At 51.8% G+C, this 23509-nt stretch overlaps 1 protein-coding gene across 1 annotated transcript; it reads right to left on the bottom strand.

Moving 5' to 3' along the window:
* Positions 1 to 2113: 2113 nt before the first annotated feature.
* ZNF341 (zinc finger protein 341) lies at positions 2114 to 23487 on the bottom strand. The gene is made up of 15 exons (XM_055722953.1): positions 23016 to 23487; positions 18585 to 18695; positions 17265 to 17452; positions 15984 to 16136; positions 15062 to 15301; positions 13692 to 13884; positions 12365 to 12449; positions 11114 to 11304; positions 9953 to 10146; positions 8926 to 9134; positions 7400 to 7496; positions 5741 to 5873; positions 5212 to 5323; positions 4326 to 4396; positions 2114 to 3213 (listed from the first exon to the last, which is right to left on the bottom strand). The coding sequence occupies exons 1-15, from the start codon at positions 23044 to 23046 to the stop codon at positions 2699 to 2701; spliced, it is 2523 nt and encodes an 840-aa protein (XP_055578928.1). The 5' UTR covers positions 23047 to 23487; the 3' UTR covers positions 2114 to 2698.
* Between the last annotated feature and the right edge of the window lie 22 nt (positions 23488 to 23509).

Below are 23509 nucleotides of genomic sequence, written 5' to 3' on the forward strand. Positions count from 1 at the left end.
TACACTCAGCATTAGCCAGCGGAAACCAGCTTCCAACATCTCGCTTAGACTGACTGGCCTGTGCATAGAGCTGGTGGAAACTGGGGACAGGAAGGAAAGGCCAGGCCTGCAGACAGTGCCTCTGAGCTGCAGAGCTGCACCCACACATCGTTGTCTCAAAACAGACCTGACTGCAGCACCGCAGCAGGCACCAGAGACCACATAATGACGCTGTACAGTGGGGTATGGAGGGGAGGAAAACAGGAAAAGTATGTTTAGCAAACTACTTCCCGATACCGTTCCCCTCCTGTGAGAGCTAAGTATTTAAAATAAACATTGTGGGCAAATAAACTCTGCCCTTCAAACCAGACAAGACGTTTCACAGAAGCACATAGGTAGGAAGGGCCATCTGGACGTCTCCAGCCCAGCCACCTCCTCTCAAGCTCATCCACTCAGAGCAGGGTGCTCTGTCAAATTCAGTACTGATTTAGGGCCTCTCTGCAGCCTCATTACTTTGATTACCCTCTTGGCAGAATTTTCTTTGTATGGAGTCAGAAGTTGCCACGTTCCAGCACGTTCCTGTTGCCTGTCATCCCATCCCTGTGCACCTCTGAAGAGCCTGGCTTCACCTTCTCCACTCCTCCTGTTAGGCAGCTGTAGGCAGCAGCAAGACCTCTCCTTAACCTTTTCTAAAGCCCAAACAACACCCCTTCTCCCAGCCTCCCCTTGTAAGCCCTGTACTCCATTTCCTAACACCTGCCAACAGCAGGAGGTACAGAAGCATCACAAAAAAAGGAAAAGGGCAAAAAGTGGGTTAGGGAAGTGAGTAAGCAAAGCGAACTGGTGGTGGCACCCATCCTGACAGGAACCATATGAGAGTCCTCCAGGGGTGACAGGGTAATCCATTGTTAAATCAGGTGCCGTCTAGGAGCACATGCCACTAGGAGGAGACACCACAACGCATATGGCACAAGCACGCTGTCTCTGCAAGCTACTATTTTTAAGGTTTTAAGATTTTTAAGATTTGAGCAAGGAGCCAGGAAGAACACCACAAAGTCAAGCAATGGGCTGGAGTTCAGGCAGGCTGCAGGCAGGCATCAGCCTCAGGCCGGTCAGATCAGTAACGCTGCGCTGACTGCTCCAGTGGCCAGAACACCCACCACTTCCCAGACAGCAAGGCAGGGGACTCCGCAGCCAGAATTTTGGTACCCAGGACTGACTGAACCCACCTCTGCTCTGGACCACCTCCAGAGAAAACAGGCATTTTGCATCTACACACAACTTAGCAGCTCATCACACAAATTTACCAGGGAAAGCTCAGCTCGGCTCACCTACACATGGAACAGGAAGAAAGTACGGGAGAGTAGCACAAGGGGACAGCATGTCTCAGGAGGAGCTGGAGGCAGCAGTGACATTGTTTAGGTCTGAGTCAAGTTCCCTTTCCCAATGGCCAGGGCACCCTGTGGCAGCATAAAACCAGAGGCTGGGCACAGTACAGGAAGGAAGACGAAGCCTGGCAGGGCAGTGGGGAAGGGAACAGCACGCTTGCCTGCTCTTCTACCTGCGCTGGGCTCCAGACCTGCTCGAGCAGCTCCTTTACCAACACTGCACAATGGGAATTTTCAGTTCCTGGGTTTGGTGTTCCCATGCTGGCTTTGGGACTCTACTTAGGAAATCAGAGAGGAGAAGCCAAGTGGACAACAGAAATTGTCCCAGTCACCTAACCCCACCAATTCCCCACCTGCCAGTGACCCACTGAAACTACTAACAACTGGCCCACAGAACTGAGCTAAAGGAATGCACAGGCTGGGAAGCAGCTGACAGAGAAGTACACAGAAGTACCCTGCAGCTCCTACTCCAAAGCTGATACTAGAAAACTGGCTTGCAGATGCATCACAAGTTTCCTGTGTGACCTGGGGGACATATCACTTCAGCCAGGCCTTAGTCTCCCCTGCTGTACACAAAAGGTGTCACATTTAACTGTCACAAGGATTGACTCGTTGATGTCTAAGGCACTTGGAGATCCTTGGATATGGAGAAAAACCATGAAAAGAACAAACACTGTGGAGAGAATACCAACCAGAGAACAGCCAACACACACACATGCTCCCACCCACTGACTCCTCACAGCAAATGAGGTCCATGGTGTTTATAACACATGTAGTACAGACAAGGTGATCTTTCTACTGATAGAGACAGAGAAGAGAAAGATACCAGAGATAAGTCTATCAGGGTATTTCTGAACAGTGTTCCCAAAGGATCTCAGGATGAACTTGCTTCCACTAGGAAGGATCAATTGTTTGCTCTCGGAAAGGCCACCCAAATACTGGGCAATACAGCTTTTAGGCCAGAAAAACCACAGATGGGACAGGCTGTGATTTGCAAAGCCACCTGATTTCAGCAGCTGTTTGTTGCAAGTTTGCATGCTCCTTCTTCTTACCCTGATTCAGGGATCTTAGTCTTTCTTGCCCTAGGCTGACCAGTGATGCAGAGGGACAAGAAATAACGGAGCCATTCTCTTCAGTGCCTTGTAGCCATCGGTGGCTTCCAAGCAGGCCTCTGCCCAAGGATGGGAAGAACAAGTGGAGATGGAAGGCATTCTCTCCCATATCCATCTACCTCCCCGCAAGACCTTTGGTCTTTTCCAATGGGATACATTTCAGCACTGAGTCTGACAGCCCCAGCAGCAGCCCTCAGCCACACAGTGGCTCTAACGTTATCACTCTGTCGTTTGGATGTAAACAGGGACAGCCAGCATGGTGCAGGGGCCATCTGAGGCAGTCTGCAGTTCTGCCAGGGCCAAATTGGATGTGAGGCTGTTGGGCTGGCCAGGAACGACGAGGTCTGAGTCAGCAGCTCCTGACCCACCAACCACAATGGACAGGACTGCATCCGACTCCTGGAACGGTTCTTTGTTAGGGCCACCTTCAGGGGGGCTTTCCCCAGCAGCACTGTCCTTCAGCTCTGCCAGACCCAGCTGGTTGGGGAGGGAAAGGCCAGCCTTGCGCCCCCGTGCCACCCGCTTCTTCTGGGGCTTCCTGAGCTGCAGGTCTTTGTCCTTGGGTGAGCCCAGCCGGCACTTGTGGTCCTTCATGTACTTGTGGCGCGTGAAACCTTTGCTACAGGTGGGGCAGCGGTATTTGTAGTTACCGGTGTGCGAGCGCTGATGCTCTATCATGTGGGCTCGTCGGCTGAAGGACTTGTTACAGTACTGGCACTTGTGGATCTTCATCCCTGCAGAGAGCATAGGAGGAGAGAGAGCTCCGCTAAGAGACCCTGCATCCCAATGCAGATCTTCAAGAAAATCTGCACCGCACCAAGGGAGCACATGACAACTTCACCTCCTCTTCCAAGGAGATGTTCCCTGATACAAGGGAGGAGACATTGTGCCAGGCAAATCTGCAGTCAGAAAAGCGTGAGTGCCTACAACTTGAATGTCTGTGTTTATAAAGGGCTAAAACAATAACTCTTGCCTCAAATAACACAATTAGAATATCACGAGAAAAAAATGTCAGGTTCTTGTGATGAAAATGCAAAACGTTGGGGTTTTTTTTTCAAGTGTATTTGGTAAAGTAAAGACATTTTCACTTTTTATTTTTTCCTCCCAAGTATGGGAATGTGCAGTCTGAAACAAACCATCCACAGCACTGTCAGCCCAGGCCCATCTGATCACACTCTGCAGGGCTTTGGACATGACAGGCACAAGACTTGCAGTTTCACCCCAAAAGACAAAAGTCTGAACATTCCCTAGGCCATAGGAATAAATTATCTTTATTAGGAGTGGGAGCATTATTTTTGGAACACAGAGAGAAGGGAATCAAATCCCAAGAGATCTCCTTTCGAATGTGAAATTATATTGGGGAGCAACGGACAGAGCAGTCTGGATATTCATTTGATAGTAAACATTCTGAGTAACCCAGCTCTGCTTCTAAGTCTTGCCAGCAGGCCCTGCCTTCAGATTTATACTGCCTTAGAAAACAGCCCAAAGCTTAGACACAGCTCTAAATGCAAGCTCAGTTAAACAGGCCTGCAGCAACAAAGAAAAAAATCTAAACCTAATAAATTATATTAAGAATTTAGGCCTATATCTGGGAAACACTGTACCACACACAGTGGAAAATTCTCCCACAAGAAACCACACTGTAGCTGTGTTAGCTGAGCGATGGGTGGAGGGATACCATAGAGAACCTCCTATGCTTCTGAGGGTATAAAGCAGAAGCACTGTCACAATTTGTTCTCTCTTATTTCTCAGGTTTACCCCTTCTGTAATGTGCTCCCACAGCACTGCAGTGAATCCCAGCCACTTCATTCCCAACCACTGGCAGCATGGGCAGAGCTGCACTTACCCGAATGGGACAGTATGTGAGCCTTCAGCTTGTCAGGCCTGTTGAACTCTTTATTGCAGCCCGTGTGGCTTCTGTAACAATAACAAATGCTGGTGAGCAGCATGAATCAACTGAGGATCAAAGTATAAACAGAACCTGGACCATAAGGAGATCCGCAACCCTTCACCTTAGCAGCACCCGGATGAGTCCCTCGGTGCAGTCTCAGTAGGAGCTCCACTATTTCAGCCCTTTTGGAGAGGGGCAAGGAATAAACAGGCTGCTACAGGGACATGTGGCTTCTGCTAGATGACACATGGTCTGTGTCTCACTATGAATGCTCCTAAAAGCCACAGGTTCAAGATCCCAGCTGGAGACAGAAGTATTTTGGAAGGAGCTACAAGGTGGTTGGAGCAGAGAGAAGCCAGTCAGTCTTGGCTATCTCAGAAGGCCCAAGGCTGTGCCATGGATTTGGGGATGCACCTTCTAAAGCTGCATTTCTCTGGCTCATACATTAGCTTCTACATTGCCACGTGCTTTTTGAGACATGGCAGTCAGGGAGAGCCCATCATTCAGGCAACCTTACGCTTTGTGGTCAAATAATATTCCTTCTCTTCCCCGGTGCTTCCCAGATGCAACCCTCCAAGCCTCCCATGAAGGCAGGCATTATTTTACAGGGCTTGATGAACTGACATGAAATTACGTGGCCACACAGGACGTCAATAACAAAGGACTGGGACTTCTGGGTTCCCAGTTCAACAGCACACAGCATTCCTACCTCCCCAAGAAGCAGTAGATTGGTAGATGCCACACATGTACCCTAGGGTACCCGCAGGAGATGTTCCTTCCATCCTAAACCCCATCCCAATCCCATTAAGACATGCTGCCATGCCAGAGACGCACTACGTACGAGAAGGGACATTTATATTTCTTAAAAGGCTCATGGATCAGCATATGTCGCTTGAGTTTGTCTTTCCGATTGAAAGCTGCATCACACACTGAGCACTTAAAGGGCTTTTCACCTGGAAAAAAAGAAGAAACCGAGAGTCAGGGAAAGTCCAGTCACGTACAGGATTCACTACAGCAGGTGTACCGCTTTGCCTCTCTATAAACTTCCCCAAGCTTCCCTACCCTGCCTGATGAGTAAATGGATGGATACAATCCACACTGTGCCCTGCTCCTGCTCTCCAGGGCCGGCTTCCTTAGCTTCTGCAACCACAGGCAGTAGGGTAGCCACCTCTGTGCCCCACTTCTAACTGGTGCAGTACTGGGCATGAGGCTGAACCAGTACCGTACCCCAAACACATGTTACTACAAATGACTTGTACAGTCAGCTGTGTTACTCTGGTTGTCAGGAAAATAGCCAGGGTATGAGAGGGGGCAGCACGGACTACGGTACAGAGATATAATGAGCACTGCAGTGCCGTGGGAGCCCATACCCGAGTGGATGTGGGCGTGCAGCTTGAGGTAGTGCTCCCGGCGAAAGAACTTCTTGCAGATCTGGCACTTGAACTTGCTGCCCCCACCGTGTGTGGGGATGTGGCGGCGCAGGTACCTCTCACAGGGGAACACCTGTTAATACACAAAAACAAGGCTAAGAGCTGGCAGCACACAAGGGACATCATTGAGCCTGCATGGGCATGGGAGGTGTAGCCTGTGCAGAAAGCCTAAGCAGCTCATGGTGACTGCTTTCTCAGACAGGACACACTGAGAAAACCTTCAGGTTTGTATAAGGAAAATACAGATAGAGCTTTAAAAAAATACAACAAACGCACAACGTAAGCTTCTTATCCTTAAGAAATGCGTAAGCTGAAACCTGGCTGCTAAATTTTGTAACACCATACCGCTGTGGACCAGCACCCCAGATGGATGCCCCATCTCCCATCAAAGCCAGCAGCAGGATAGGATGGACTGGGCAAGGACCCCGCGTAGTTATACCTTCCCACAGTGTTAACTTCAGTTTCTACTTCCCAGTAATGTGTGAGTGGTTCCTTTGGCTAATGGGGATTCTGGAAATACCCAGGCTAAGTGAATTTCTAATGAGCATGCTGCAAGCACACATCTGAGGGGGGCACAGGAGAGCCAAGAGTTCTGGTACCCAGGGCTGTGCTCTCGTTTCTCCAGAAAACAGCAGTATTAGTAAGAATACAAACAAAAGTAAAAAATATCGGTGTGGATAATGGGCTTTCAAATTGCTATGCTGCAGGCTGAAAGTCCCACACAGGCTCAGAAGGGCATCTGTCAGCTGGTGGGGGAAGTGGAGAGAAGACAGGTAAGAAAGATGGGTTACTAACCATGGCAAGAGCGCATTTCCCCTTCCTGAGCTACCTCAGTATAGAGTGGTCACTCCTTTGAGATTGTCCCTGCCCTCATTGCAGGATTTTCATTTCCTTTGCTATAAACAGAGGAGCAAGGGTCCAAATTTTAGTCTGGATTTTAAAAAATAATTTATTAGAATTAAATCCCACAAAATTCTGCCCCTCAAACCCCCTCAGGGGCTGTGCTGAAGAGAGTATTTCCAGCCAAAACCTACCCAGGCATTGTTCCAGTCCTAGTCACATCACTCAAGACAGGTTTCTCTTTGCCAAGGACACAAAGCACTCATCCAAAAGAGAGGAATGAGGGGGAACCTAGAGACTTCTGTTGCAACAGGAGATAAGGACAGCAATGGAGGTGTACAAGCTTCTGTAGGGCCCAGGGCTTTCCATGCCCAACCCTTCCAGCCAGAGGTAGCAGTCAAAGGCACTCTTAAGACTTCCCAAAACCAGCCTCACTCCTCCTGGTATACTTGCTTTAAGAAATAAGGACAGCAGCCTGGTGTGCAGTCCTGTGCTGTCATGGGAATAAGGGACCTCCCCTGACAAATTCTGCTCAGCAAATAGGTCCAGGAGAAAAGCCAGCACTGCAGGGAGGAACATACTCTGCATGAGAGGCCAGAGAGCTGGAGGCCAGGGATGCAATCTCTGAAAAGTATCTCATGAGCCTGCCAGTCTGTACTGAGGTAGGAAGGGAGAGGAAAGGGAGCTGAAGGGTTCCTGTCCCCCTCAGAGCCCTAGCTATGAGTCCAGGACCGGCTCAGGCAGTGGTCACCCACCCACCTTCTGGCAGTGAGGGCAGGGAAAGTTGTGCGTTGCTGTCTGCAGATGGTGCTCCAGGGCTTCCGGGGTGGAGTACTTATTTACACACTTCACACATCTGAATGTAGAGAGAAAGGACAGAGCCTGTGATCAAGGCTACCACCAGCAAACCCCATGCTGCAAGCAGACCCCAGCCAGGACTGCCCAGCCCATTCACCAGCCACCTTCCAGGGTGATTTCTGACAGGGTCAGCTTGATACAGACAATAACAAAACCACCCAGGTGCCCTGAAACCTCGGCAACCCACATAGCCAAATCACACTCACGTTCAGCATCCTTCTTCACAAGGGGAAGATGCTAGAAAATTGGGTGAAGAAGCCTTTAAACTGCTAGTGCTCTTCCACGCAGACTCCCATGGGAGCACTCAGACCTGAGCACATACTTCCACACTGCTTCCTCATGGAGGAAAGCCCTAAGTAATGATTTCACATTATTTAAAACACTTTCCATCCTCAATACACAAATACAGCAGCTCCCAATGAAGGAGCTGAGAGTGGGGTCACAGCATGACAGCACGGTTACCCATGGCCAGGACAGCCACAAAGCAACACGCTTCCATGTGGGGTCTCTGGTATCTAACAACACTGGCTTACAGCGCCACCTCTCCGAAACCACCTGAGCCCTCTCCACCTATCTCAACTGTTCTCACATATCCATATTTCTGCCAGAGACCTCTGCCAAAGCTGACTGCTGACAATGGGCAATGGGGGCATGCATCACCGACAATAAATACAGAGGCACTCACGCTGTATCTGCTGTGAAACTATTTCTCCTTAGATCAGACTAAAACCTCCTCAAACATAAGCAGGGCCCTGATCTCAAAGATCGCCGCTAGCAAGCTGCAGGATGAAGCTCCACAGTGCAAAAATAACTAGAAATCATGGTCTGTGTAAGAAGCAGCAATTTATTCCATGAAGCTCCTAGGTGACTTCAGTATCTTCTGGGCTTCCTGCTCTTCATGTATATCTCTACAGGCATTTCAAAAGCTCCAGAGAGCTCTTCGTGGAACTCCTCACCCCTTCTCTCTGCACTAGTAGAAAGGCTTTCCCAGGTAATAGACCCTTTTGCAGCAAAAGGATATGAGATTTTTTCTGGGTACAGCTTCACAGCCCACACTCCCTTTGCTGCAGTTGTTTAATCACAGAAAACAGGCTGGGAAGGGGCTTCCCTGGGTCTCTGACTGAGCTCTGTGCATGTTCAGCTGTGCCCACCTCACTCTTTACTGGTGATAAGAGGACTTGCAGTGAGATCTTCCCACGTAACTGATCTCAGCCTTTCACTGTCCTTCCAAAAGGTTCCTTGCATTCAAAGTGCTTGGCCCTAGCAGCCTGGTGGAGGGGCCCCACATTTGCCACCTGGGTGCCCAAAAGAACCACAGGCACCAAACATGCAGCCCCCTTTTCCCTCTAATGTCTGCACCGCTCTCAGCCAAACACTCTGCACCCACTCACTCCTACAAGCCTTGTGAGCACTGATTGCTACTGTACTTGTACACGGCCACATCCTTCTTGGGGCTGTGCTGGGGCAGCAGGCTGTGGGAGTACTGGTGGACGCCCAGCTCGTACAGGGAGGGGAAGTCCTTGCTGCAGAGGTGGCAGCGATAACTCAGCTCCTCCTGGTGGTTCTTGATGTGCTCAAGGAAGGACTCCAGCTTCTGGAAGGTCTGAGCACAGGTTTTCACCACACATTTGTACACCTGGGAGAAGGGAGAGCAACTGGAGTGGCACACCATGGAAACAAACGGGGAAAATCCTCTGCCAAGAGAGTGGCCTTCCTTTTTGGAAATCATAACCACTGAGTCATTTACAGAAAGGGACCACTGCCCCTTGACCCACTGTGCTGGAAAGCAGCTGAGCTGATGTTATGAGCAAAGCAGCACCGTGGTTTCCAGAGTATCCCACCACACCCACACTCAGTCAGCACACAGCAATGAAACCCTGCCCTGCACTGCAGCAGGACACAACATGGTGGTAAAACATCCCCTTCCTCTGCTGTCTTCCTCAGAGGAAGGGTCTTTAAAGAAAAGTGCAGAGCAGCTCAGCATCAAAATGTGGCTGACGGTTCCAGGTGAATGGCAGAACCTGCTGGGAGCTGAATGTTCTGCAAACACAGACCATCAGGGCACTCCCCTATGAAAGCAAGGTGGGAGAACGGTGTGTTGGTGTGAGCACCTGAAACCACTTGTGTGGTTGAGACCACAACACCCCAGCAGTGACTGTCCCACAACCTGAGAGCTGCCACCTACATCAAATACTTCGGACCGTGCTTCTTTGCTGCTTCTTTAGCCATCCAAACCTGCTTGGCTGACTTCTCAATCAGCAGGGTGGAGGCAGTGGAGCTTTTCAAAGCCACCAAGACCACACACCTGCAACCCAAATGTGCAGAGAGCTAAGCTGCATGGGAAGCACTGGCAGCTTTACAGAGCAAGAGGCTCAGGACAGACCCTGGAAGCTGGCGCACTATATGAAGCCCACCCCAATCTCACCACCAACACAGGGCACCCTCTGTCCCTACCTGCTCATTCTTGTGCTGTGTCATGTGTGATTTCAGCTGGAAATAGGTGTTGAATTTGCTGGGGCAGAACTGGCACTGGTAAGAGCTATCGATCAAGACAACCTGCTTGGCTTCCAGTTTGTTTGCCTCGCTCTCGTCCAAGGGGCTCATGTCTTGGGGCGGTGGTACAGGGTTCCCTGAGGCCTGAGTCAAACCTGGAGAATGGGAGAGAGAAAGTCACAGCCTGCCATGAGACAGCTCTGAAAGCTGCTCTGCCAGCACCACGGTGCCGAGACATACCAGGCCTGGCTATGGGTCCAGGCTCTTGCTTCCTTTCAAAGACAGATTCTTTTGATCAGACAAATCTTACTCCCTAACAGCATAGTTTTAATTTTTTCTAGAGATTATTAAGGGATCTGACTACTCCATCTTCCTCTCCTTAACCCATTTTCTTTTTCCAGGGGTGTAACTGTGCTCTGTGGAGCAGTCAGCAGAACAGGCCGTCTGTGAACCAGAGCCATATTTACTCCCACCTCTGGCAGGAGACAAGAGGCAAGATCCAGCCAGTAGCTCACAGTCCATGAAGTCTGCAGAGAGCAGCTCCAGCAGGCCCTTGTCCTAGACATGACATTGTCACTGCATTCTCTCCCCTCCTACTAGGACTGAGGTCACCAGCAGAAAAACTGGTGACCAGTCACCATCTGCCAGCAAGGAGCTCTTCTCTGCCTCAAGTATTTTCAGTTGGTTGCTGGGACCAGACCCAGCCCAGGCATGACTTGCACATTGCAAACAAGTGAGAGCACTGCGCTGTGCTAAACCACTGGCTTGTCTGGCCACTAGACCAGAGCTGTCAAGTGTGGCTCATGTACTGCCAAAGCTGCACCTGCCAGGGAGTGAGAAGGGGGAAGACACCTCACCTTGTCTGCACGTGCATACTTGCACAGACTCTGGAGTCGCTGTCTCCAGCAGCACCTGAATCCCACCGTAGCTGGAGGTACGAAAGGATGCAGCTGCCAGCTGGAGTCCAGCAAATGTGACTCGTTTCTCTGGTGTGTGCTGCAGGAATGCAAACAGTGCACACAGCTCCTGTCTCCCCTCCCTCCCTGTGTGGAGATGCAGGGATGTGCAGACTCCCCACATCACTGCTCTGCCCCATGCACAGGCTATCCCCAGGCAGCAAACCTGTGTTCTCTTCGTCCTCTGGCTGGTTGGGATTCAAGGCCATGACCTGCACTGTGATGGAGTTGCGGGAGATAGTGCACCCCAGCCCTGGAGGCCACACTTTATGGGTTTGCATGTGCTTCTTCACATTGGACTTCTGGGCAAAGGCTCGGCCACACACGATGCACTGGAAGGGCTTCTCGCCTGTGTGACTGAAGGCAGAGAGCACCATATCAGCAGCCAGCAGAGAGGAGACAGCCCCCAGGCATGGACCACGGTGGGGTGGCTGCTGCAGGGCTGCGCTAGGCACTCTGCTTGGCAGATCAGCACCTGGACCAGCCAAACACGGGCTCTGAGACCTCATTAACCTGAGTAAGTTGATTGCGAGAGGCCTGGAGAAACAAGCCTGGCACACAGACAAAACACTCGTGGTCTCGGGATGACAAGGGATCAAAGGAAGCAGTGGGACAGAAAAAGAGCTCTGCAGCAACATCAGGGCATTCGTTGTCAGGGTCTCTGCAGGGACATTGGGGACCCCATCACTTTCTCAGGGGTAAAACCCTTTTATTCCCTATCACCCCACCCTACCCTGCACACATGCCTATTCTAGCTTGCAGCCCCTGGATCTCCCTGAATTTGCTCTCTCCTGTCCACAGCAGAAAGGTCTTTCTACTCTGCCCTTCTGCTTCCAAAGAGCAGACTCTCTAACACATGAAGTACATCACATGAACAGTCCAGACTGTGAAGGGGGGCAAACACCACTTGTTCCTACTCATCTGAGTCCAGAAGATTCTGTTGGGGGGAACACTGAAGATTTCAACTGCCTCCTGACGGAGAAAAGCTCTCTTATATGAGCTCCCTACATAGACACTGAGCTTGGCTGACAGTTTGCTAGCACCAGAAAACACGAAGGCTCCAGCTTAGTAGGGAGGGAGAGTAGAGGAAAGGACAGAGGCAAGCAGTGGAGATGCTGCTGCTCCAGCGATAAGGTGACAACAGGTTTGGCTTTCAAAGTCTCATCAGCAAGGAAAACAAGTCTATAGTCCCAAGCCATAATCAGCAAGAAGATTACATCCATGATGCAGCCTTCACCCCAGCCCCTGGGGAGAAGGTGTCCTGCAGTGAGTGGGATGAAAGATCACCTCCCAGTGCAGCACAGATTCTGGGATGTGACAAACGCAAGGTCTGCTGGGCTGCGCAGACTCCCTCAGCAGAGCTGTGCCCACCTCCACCCTACCCACTCTGCTGTGTCTGGGTTAGCAGCACCATTACCTTCTGATGTGCTGCTGCAGGTCAAAGTTCTTGGTAAAGGCCTTGTCACAGTAAGTACATTTCAGCTTGGGGGACTTGGGTTTGCCTGAAAGAGCAAAAGCACACACAGGAATGAGATCACACAGCACAGCTCTGTCCCCCCTGCACCACAGGGCCCTCACCCCAAGGCATGTCTATTCAGGATCAAAAATAAAGGGCTTATGAAAGGATAAGATCTGCCTGGCCAGAGTGGGGAGAGGTTATGGGCACAAGCGTATATTTAATGTAGCCTGAGCCAACTCTACAAGTGCGAGGAGGGTAGTAGTGGAGGAAGCAGGGCATCCCCTTGAGGCATTAACCACTCCAGGATCCCTTGCAGCTGTGCTACAAAGCACCTACTTTAAAGGCATGTTGGGCATTGGGAAAAGACACAGGATTAGTGAAAGGAAGGGCCCCAGTTCTGGCTCTCTCCTATGAACTCACCAAGGTCAGACATCAGCCACAGCACATGCATATTTCTCCCATCCAGAAGATCAGTCAGTCACATCTTCTGTCTACTATGATGGGGTATAAACCAATGGAGAACAGCAGAACTGTGGGCTGCTCTAGGAAATTCTGAACTGAGAGCTGCAGCCTGCATGATCATTCACACCTCTGCAAATACGGTTAAACCCTAGCATCCGTATGGTCGTAACTCCAGAGGCCCAACCTTCCTGGGGAGGAAGGCCACGTGGCTTTCCTCCACACCACGTCTGGGACCTTCCCTCTCACTCAGGTAGGTGTGCTTGCACCACACCAGCAATGGGCAGGCTTGGCCAGCGGAGGATCTGATGCTCCTCCATCCTGTAATGGGGCATGCCCCTGTCCTGCCTGACCTGGGGACAGGCGTGCTTTCTTCACAGACATTGAAACACACAGCAGGGACAGGTCTGCTGAACCCCTGGGAAGAGTCTTCAGGGCGAGGCCGTAACTAGCACACCGGCCTGGCGACTGGGCAGTCTTCCTTGGGTTAAAATGGACCAAGCTCTAACACCTTACTCTGCAAAATGTCCCCATTTCAGGTGTGATCCAATAAGCATGTAGCTGCAGAGACTTAGCACAAGCTGGCCCACACAGCAGCACAGTGACAAGCCTTTCATGTGCACTCAGAGGTGACAGACAAGAAGTATGTCCACACTTTCACCTGCTCTTGATAGCTTCATGTAGGACACTGTGCTCCTCCTCTAGAGCTGCATGCGCAGCCAGTGCCACCCCACAGGGCCTGGAGAGCCTGTGGCTCAACAGTCCACCACACAATAAGCGTGCTGGCCTACAGGTAGTACAGGGCAAATGCTATAAGGGCATTTACCTTCCTGCAGCCCGCTCTCATTTTTGCAGCGCCGGCTTTTGGGAGCAGAGGTGGAATCAAAACCAACCACACTGCCGCCTCCTGTGCTGGTCAAAGGTGTGGGAGCGCTGGAGCTCTCAGACTTGAATCCCTGCTTCCCAGGGCTGTACACAGGAGAAGGGTACACGGGACTTTCCACACACTGGCTTGGTACCTGCAAGAGTGCAATTTATCAGTGGAAACAGGTTTGCTGCACAGAGTTATACTCTGCCCTAACCTCCATCCCCAGCAACACTCGCCACACTGGGCTATGGTCTGGCTGAGTTTTCTGCCTCCTGCCAAACTGGGTCACATTTCTGGTTCACCAGTCCAACAATGTGTCTCTACAACCTGCACAGTGTCTCTACAACCTGCTGAACATCACAAAGCATCCAGCAGTTATTACAGCAGGAACAGGACAGCAAAGAAACACTGAAGGAGCCACCTAATCCCTCATCTATGTCTTATGCCTAGAAGAGTTTCTTATCCCTCCAGAGCAGGTTACCAAAATGATCACCACCGACCCTGTGAGTTCACACCAGCCCTGAAGGGTGGGATCTCCAGGCCCTGCTGCCTGCCCTGGCAGGACTGCAGAAGGGAAGCACAAGAAAACTCCAGGTGGCAAAGCACAGCTGTTTGCCTCAGCACCAACATTAGAAAAGGATGCTTAGAGAAAAAGACAGAGGCATCAGTCTGGGGTGATATGGTTTGAGGGAGTTTCTATAGCCCACCGTGGTAAATTAACACAGACCACTATGTATCCAACATCCCCAACCATTTCTGACCACTGGCAGTTCCAGATCAGATGCCAGCTACAAAGATAAGGCTGACAAACCTGTTACACCCAGTAGTTTCTGTTGTGAATGGCAATGCTAACATAGAGGCTGTGAACAGCTGACCCACTGGTAAATCCACCCCTGCCTGTGCCTCTTTAGGAAAAGCTGCCCTGTCAAACTCTGATATTTAGAGTGAATTCTTCTCTCCGGTGGAGCCTCTAGTGCGCAGCATGAGGCTCTGTACCTCTCTGGGAAGTAAGCCCCTCTCCTCACCTCCCTCTCACTCCCAACACCTGCAGGTATCCCTCGACCACAGCAGACATTCAGATCTCCTAAGCCTGTGCCAGCCAAGTCCTCCATCCCTCTTAACTGTTTCTCTTGTTCTGAGAATCCCCATCATCTTGCCAACATAGTTCTGTTCAGTACATTCTCCCAGAGGAAATAATCATTGTTAAATAACCTAACGCACCTTCCCAGACTCCAATTCCACATTTCCAGTCCAGGCAGCTCTCAAGCAGCCTTGTTAGAGAAGAAGCCCAGGAGGACAGAGCCCCTGCAGACAGCCCCTGGCCTTACCTCCATGGGCGGATAGGGCTGCATCCCCAGCGTCTGGATCTCCACTGCGCTGTTTGCTGCCATAGGAGCAGGCGCACTGTACACTTCGACCACTCCGCTGCCGCCGGCACTGGGCTGCCCTGGAGCCCCCATGTTCGGGGGGGGAGGCGGTGGAGGCTGAGGAGGGGGTGGTGGTGGGGGAGGTGGAGGTGGCGGGGGCTGGGAGAGGTAGCCAGCCCCAGCGTGCATACTCAAGCTGCTCTAAAACCAGAACAGGGAGAGACAGACAAGACCTTTAAAATGCTGCAGCAATGAGTTAGAGGGGCTGCGCCCTCACACACGTTCTCAGTCCCAATTCAAAACAACACCCACAGGAACAGCAGCGATGTCTTGACACAACGCAGCACTGTCCAACTGCCCAGCTGGACCAGACTGCTGGCTTGCAGAGGCTTGGCATGACATTCCAGTAGATATTGCCTCCTTCAAAACCCAAGTGCTCAAGCCCCACTGCTTTTGTTACTTTGTTTTTAAAGCTTTTAATCCTTCTGGTTACAAAGAACATTTTCAGAGCATGGAGAATGTATACAGGCTGGCTAGCTCTGGGAAGAGCCCAAAACAACCATCCCAGGTGGAAGAGGGATCCATGGAGCAAACAGACAAGAGCTCTGGAAGCCAGCCATTACACAGGGGCTCAACAAAAAGCTGGAGAGACCACATTACAATGATTTGACCATCCAGCAACAAGGATGCAAGGAGAGAGCAAATGCTGGAGCTATCCTGTAATCTATCCATTGCTCCTTCCCAAGCCTGGCTGTCACGTTGGGAAGGTGCCCAGGATTCAGCACCAAAGCAGATCTCTGGAGTCCGATTGACTGACAGGGCTCCTGCTGTGCAAGCATAACCCCATGCAGCGGGACTCCCCAGGCCCACACATGCCCCTTACCTGCACTGGGGGCTGCACTGTTGGCATGGGCTGGTCCAAGGATGTAAAAGCAGACATGGCTGACATCAGCACCTCATCGCTGACTAAGATGTTGCCCTGCACCAGGGTCTGAATCAAAGGTGATGGGGGAACTGTGATGTACGTAGAAATTTGCTGAAAGAAAAAAAGGATGCATTGTTGACCAGCAACAGGACAAAACAGTAAACAAAAAATGGTGACGCTGCTTTTCAGTGAAACTTGGAGTCTCTGCTTTCACAGCCTCTGGTCAGCAGATGAGCCACAGTATCTACAGCTTCCTGCTGAGTCCATGGTAATTTCTAGCCCTTAACAATAAGGCAGCTCCAGAAAAACTGTTCTGAAAAGGAGGTAAAAAGGTTCAGGAAAGTGGCCACTAGCCACAATTCAAATCAAGGGTTATTAAAGATCTGCAGGACAAACTGGTCGCACACAAATTCAAGCCTTTCCTGAGTGCTTCCCTTCCCCTAGCTAGGAAAGGTAGAGAACTGAGAAGCTACTCTGGCTGCAGAGGGTGAACATCAGGCCCATCTCTTCAGACTAGAGCCGGATTATAGGAGGGGAGGGAGGCTGTCCCATTTCCTGGGTGGAAACAACCTGTGTTTGCAGCCCTGGGCAGCACCATCCACTAGCACTATGTTAACTTGAAAAAAACAGCTGGTTTGAAAGCACTTTGAAAACCACCATGACTGCAGGCACAGTGCATGTCATACACAAAGGACTTGCTCCCAAGAAGTCTGTTGGGAGGGAGAGTTACTCCAGAGAGGATAACCCCTTAATGCTCATCACACCACATAATGTGGGCTTATTTGCAGGAAACTGAGAGCAGGGATGCTGGGATGAAGCTGCCAGACATTGCCCTCCTCTTCTGCCCATGAGCCAGACTATGGCCCAGCAGACAGAAAATGCCACTCCACCTTGAGCACTGTGCAGTGTGTACCCATGCAAATGCCCAGCCTGCCAGGCTGTGACACTGGGGCTCTTCAGTAGAACCAAAGTCTGGCTGTAGCACAGACACAATATGAAACCTCTTCTGTCCTCATAAAAGGGCTACCGGACCCGGACACTTTTGCTGGAGGACACCCCACTGCAAAGGACCAGGCAGCTTTAACCATGAGGTCAAAAGCCAACAGAACCACAGCTGAGCCTCTCAGAAAAGAGGTCAGTCATGAGGCACCACTGGATCTAAAAGCATCACCCAGAGGCCCCCCCAGCTCCCAGAACCACAGCAACAGAGCAGTAAAACCTCTGCCTGCAGCACAGTACCTGCCGGCCGGCGCTCGGAGCCTGCTGCACCGATGTGATGGAGGGGGTATACACACTGTTGGTGGCCAGCGAGACTGTGGAGAGGGAAGGAGCATTTCCCTGGCACTGCTCTCTCTTGTGGGTCATGAAGGCAGGCAGTGAGTTGAACTGCTTCTTACACTTCCCACAGAGGAAAACATCTTCATCATCTGCAATTAAGAGGACCAGATCACTGTTCCAGGCTTTCTTCTGCATTCCCCAGTGCTACACCTAACAACCAAAGCTGTAGGAAAATAGATGCCTTTTGGATCTTAGCACCTCAAAGCTATCACATTCAGGAGGGATCAAATTGTCCCTCTCCCCAGTCCCAGGCTCTCCCTAAAGCTAACTGATGTGATTGAGCCCACCTCAACTCCGCTCCCATATACAAAACCCACCACCTCCCCGTGACAAACTGAATCCCATTGTCTGTCTTCTCATCCCAAAGATGTGAACCAACCCAGCCTTGCTCCTGTAGCACCTTCTGCTTTTAGTCAAAACAGCTTCTTCCAAAGCACCTACTTTATGCTGGCTGAGGCAGATTTTATTATTCAGGTTGCACAAAGGAAGAGAAGTAACTTGGATCAGGGCACAGAGTCATTGGAAGCCTGTGTCTGAAAGCCACCCCCCTGCAAGACTGCTGGTCTTTCACACCTCTGCTTCACATTAAAAGCAGAAACAAGACAACCCCGTTACATTGTCCTAGATGAAATTTGCAATGTTAGCAAACCACACAAGCACACACCATTTGCACTTGATCCAGTTGGACTCACAAGGCTGTACCTCCTGCCTGACTCACAGCCTGAAGCAGAACATTTCTGGGGACACAGACTGTAACTCCTCCAGGAGGTAACTCAGTATCCACCCAGAGAGTCCTAGTCAAGCACTTGAATGTTCATGTGCACATAAATGACCAGTTCCTGTATTCATTCACACAGATGAGATACTCAATGTAGTTGTACAACCCCAGAAGATAAGGAATAGCTCATTAAAAAAAAATGTGAACAGTAACAAGCACTAGGGGCAGGGAGAGCAGATTCTCCCTCCCTTCACGTCTTTATTGGGAATGCACAGTCAAGTCTATTGTCATGACCATCTCCAAAAGCATCTCTGCTTGCTTGGGCACTTGCTTCCTTCCTCCTGCTCTGCCCAGTCCCACTGAGGGCTCACAATGTTCATGGCAGCACCCAGCATGTACAGCTGTTGTGCCAGCTGTTCCAACAGTCATGAGTGCACACTGCAGGAAGAGGTCTGCAGCCCTCCTGCCTCTTGTCTCGCTCTCCTGGTGCTACCAGGACTCACCCATCGACTGGATGGCAGTGGAGGCGTTGACATTTTGAGCAGATGGATCCGTCACACCTCCTTGACCATCCAATAAGGACTGCACAGCCAGCACCGTCTGATTATCCATTCCTGAAAGGAGACACAAGCATGGATAGTAAATCAAGCTCGGCCTGAACATGGAGCCCTCAGGCACTGGGATCTTGCTCACGAGTCATGGAGGGAAGCTGCTTGCCAGCTACTGCTGTCTTCTCCCACAGAGCCACTCCCACCTCCTCATTCCCCTCTACTCCACAGCATTAACTATCACGTTAAAGCGAGGCTCCCACTTGTCTCCATACATTCCTTTGATACAAGAAGAAAAGGGAAGAAGGGCAAGGAAAGCCGAAAGAGGGCTTGGTTTCAGGCATTTTCTGGAGAGAGGAAGGATGCTTACAAACAGTGGGTATTACAAACAGAGCTAAGAAGTAGCTGTAGCTATCTGGGGTGTCATGGGCCAGGTGGGGTAGCAGCCCGGGTAGATCTGCCTGGGGACATGGCATGATGCAGCACAGACAAGCACTGAGCTTGGTGAAGACAAAACCCTGGGTGTGCACAACTCTGCCTCAGCAGCACTGTTAGAAATGCCTCCCTGTTTTCAAGACCAGCATTCCCAGATCTGATCAGACACAGGGCTATGAACTACAGGAGGATTTAGATACAGCTTTAAGAAGGAAATATTAAGTATGGGTTCCTGGGAGAGATGCTCTGGGGGGACCAACTTTGTCACCACCTGCCACCCCAGTTCTGGGACATGCAGGAGAGCAGGACCCCGTGGTCCCCCAACTCCCAGGACTGTGCCCCTCTACAGGCTCCTCTCAAGCAAGAGCTGCGAGTTGCTCTCTCCGATTTTTATTTCTCTCAGGACTCCATGAAAACACACATACCCAGCCAGATTTGTTGTCAGAATCGGCTCACTTGCTTTGGCACAAATATTTTTTGCTACAGCTAAAATGTTCTAAAATATTCCAGATAAATGCAGGAGAAGGGGACTGCTCATGTAGGGAGACAAATTGGCCAGTGGCATGCGACCAGCAGATTAAGCCCATCACACTTTCCTTTTAGAAATCAGATGTAAAGACACATAGAACAATCTGATTATGGGAGAAAAATAGAAGAGGTGATTTTTATGCAGCACTCTTCCTACCATTCCTTTATGAGAAGGAAGTCACAACAAAACAGATAGCATACCAAAGTCATATGTTAAACCTTGTGAATTAAGGGAGAAAAGAAGGGTGGGGGGATCTTACTTTGCTTTTCACTTTCCTTCAAGATCTTTGCAAAACAAAATTGTAAAGCTCTGAACTCAGAATTATGTGCCAAAATAAAAAGAAAATCTATCAGTCTGATCATTTCCAAGTAGTTCAGGTAAGGTCAGTTCCTGATGAGAGGTCGCTCAGCAAACAGCACCAGCAAGGACAGCAAAATGCAGTAACATCACAGCATAAAGGAAAAGGGCAGCAGAAGCAACCGCCACTGCACATTCCTCTTGTAATTTTAAATTTTCTCCTGGACAATCAGGATGTTACCGTCCTGATGGTGAGTACCCATATAATCCACAGCATTTTAAAGACACCCTAAATACTCATTTCTCCTGTATCTCCAGTGGGAAGCAAGTAACGTTAAGACTCTGTGAACACCTTTTTCATCATTTCACTAAGAAGAGGTCACAAACACTGCACGTGTCAATGGGAAAGAGGAGAGCATCCCTCTCCAGCTGCTGGGGAGCAGAGGGCACAAGCAGCTACTGGAAAGCAGCAGATCACGATACTCCACATGCTACCATAAAATTACCACTGCACCTATGGGAACCCTTTCACATAAATCACACGGAGGCACAGCAAAGCTGCAGGTCCAGTTCTGCAAGCCTTCACCTGCACAGAGAGCTGCACCCAGCCCTGCAGGACAGCCACACTGGCAGAAGGCTCCTGCAGCACTCCTGCGTGGATCTTCTCACACCAGTCAAAGCCCTGCTTTAAAATATACCTCCTCCTGTACAAATAACTTCCTGGTCAACTGCAAAGGCAGCACAGGCTCTTGTTGGCACATCCAAACCAGACAGTGAAATGGAACAGCCCTTCTTCAGCAGAAGTAAGCTACCAGAAGACAAAAGAAAGAGGGGGATCAAAAATTCAGATTAAGTATATTATGGGGACAATTAACAACAGTTTGCATCAAGAACGCCACTCTTTATGTGCCTGGCAATGGACAACTGGGTTTCCTTCTGGCACATAGCCAGATCTTCCAAGTAAAAAAGCCAGATGATTGCCTCTGTCCCACTAGCAGGAAGAAGCCTGAGGAGAGGCCAAGATCTGAGGACAGGCGACAACAATGCAGCAACACTGTCGGTGTTGCATTCAGCCTTCTGCCAGAGAAAAGTTACCCAAGACAACAGAAATATGTTGCTCTTCATTCGTTCAGCAATTTGCACAAATGCCCACAGAGTCCCTAGAGTTTCACAGGGTAAATGCACAATGCCACACTTAACGCAGAGGGAAATCACCAAATTCAAGGTTTAGTAACTCATGAAGACAAGCAGGCAGTTACTTGGTTACACGGATGCTGTTCACTGCCATCTGTGCACCCCAGGGAAAGCTTTGGATTGATCCTGCACTGATTACAGCCAGCACGCATGTACGGTGATGAAAACCTAAAAAAAAATAGCCAACTCTTCTCTCCTGGCAGCAGCGGGCTTTCCTCAGAGCCTGACAAAAACAAAGTGATTTGGGGAAGCCAGGATAAAAGTACAAGAGTACTGATTTGTGCTTTTTTTCCTTCCACATTTCTCTCAGAGATGAAACAAGAATGTCCATTTCACCCAGGTGCTACTGAATTTCACGTATTGAGTCTTTTTTCTGCCAATAAGATCACCAGGTGCTTTAGCAACAGGCAAAAATGCACCTCTGCCCCACAGCACCCACTGAGAACACGGGTGCTCTCAGCATTGCACATGAATGCCAAGTCACCATCGACTTGTAATCGAATCAACAAGGCAACACAAACAAGCTCAACTACTAAAAGCTGCCAATTGTGGTGGGCTTAGAAAAAACCACAAAACACCACATTCTTTTCATAATTTGCTAAAATGTTTTGCTCTCCTGAATTCTGCAAGGAAACCCATACAATGAGGAGCTGATTGCAAAGAGGAAATAGAGAACCTGATTATACAGAGTGCTGTCAAATGCACCAAGTAACCTAACAGAATAGAAATATTTATTCTTTGCTCCTCTTTCTGCTGCTGCAATCACAGGTGCTATTTGCAAAGCATAGGGCGACAATCCTGATGCAAGGCCTTCCAGTCAGTGGCATCCCCCCCCCATAAAGGAAAATACATGCGTAATTCAATTTAGGAAATAAATGCCTTATGAAGTAGCTTTTTCTCCAAACGGGCGGACCCTGAGCTCAGTGTCAGACTGCCACAGCTTGGCATGTCCAACAGTTCCCCTCAGATGGCATCTGCCTGTAAAACAGTGTCCCAACACAAAATTCACGAGTGCGAGCGTGACCCACACACCCACAGAGTGGAGAGAAGCTGGGCACTGCCCTGGCTGTGCCAGAGAACGTGGACCCCCACACGCTAACACACACATGCAGGGGCCAGCACCCACCTCAGGGACCATCCCCAGGGCAGGCAGGGAGCGTGAGCCCTGGGGGGTGGAAGGGGTGCACCCCAGCATGCAGGGCAGGAGGGTGCCCAGCTGCACGGTGCCGTCCGAGCGTGCCGGGCACAGGCGTGAGGAGTGATGGGAGGGCAAGGGGCACATGAGTGACGCGGGGGTCCTGGGGTTGGTGATCTTGTTTGCTGGGCACAGAAATGAGGGTGACGGGAGTGCCCCAATGAGCACAAGGCAACGAGCAGGGAGGCAGTGGGGGTACTGGGCACAATGAGGGAGGCGATGGGGGGCACCGGGCACAGGGGCAGGGAGGCGATCGGTTGCCCCCGGGCACAGGGCTAACCGGGGCTGCCCGGGGCTCAGGGCACTGGGATGGGCGGTGCGGGGACGCCCGGACTCACGCGGGGGGGATGGCACAGGGCCGAGAGGTGACAGGGGGACCCCAAGGAACCGGGGCCGGCGCGGCCAGCCCCGGGCAGCCGGCGGGGGATGCCCGCTGCGGTCCCGCCCCGCCCCCGCCGCCGCGCGGGGCCGCTCGCGCCGCCCGCATGCCCCGGGGCCGCGCCGGTGCGCGCCGCCGCCGGGGAAGGGGGAGCAGAGGGGGGACGCCCCCGAGCTGCCGGGAGCCCCCCGCGCCGCGCCGGGCCAGGCCTCACAGGGCGGCCCCTGCTGCGGCCCGTCGTCCCGCACGGCGGCGGGGGCGGGGGGCGGCGGAGCTGGGGCGGGGGAAGCGAGGAGAGGCGCGGCCCGCTGTGAGCCCGGCGCGGCCCGGCTGGGCCCGGCGCGGCGGCCCCGTTACCTTCCAGCGCTTCGAAGATCGCCTGCGCCATCTTGGAGCCGGGGCGGCCGCGACCCGCCAGCCGGAGCGGGCACCGGGAGCAGCGCCGCCGGCCGCCGCCAGGGGGCGCTCTCCGCCCGCGCCGGGGCCGGGGCCTAGCCCCCTGCTCTGGGCAGCGACACCCTGGGGCGTGCGGCCGGGCCTGGCGGGGGAGGGAGAGGGCTCGCGTTTAACTTGAACCGCGGCGGAGCGGCGCCTCTAGCAGCGCCTCAGGGATCCGCGGAGGCCGGGCCCCACCGAGAGGGGCGGGAACCGCCCGGCGGCCGCACCTGCCCCGCTCAGGCTGCCGGCGCGGCACCTGCGAGGGCCCGCGGAGCCCCCACGCCGCGCCTCTACCGCCGGGGGACCGCGCCATGACCCGCCCAGGGCCAGGCCGCCCCGCGGGGCCGACAGCGGCGAGCGCTGCCGCGGCGTCGCCCTCAGTGGGAGAGGATGGGCGGGACCCCCGCGCGTCT

The sequence above is a fragment of the Falco cherrug genome, chromosome 10 (genome assembly GCF_023634085.1).
Source record: "Falco cherrug isolate bFalChe1 chromosome 10, bFalChe1.pri, whole genome shotgun sequence".
Lineage (NCBI taxonomy): Eukaryota > Metazoa > Chordata > Aves > Falconiformes > Falconidae > Falco > Falco cherrug.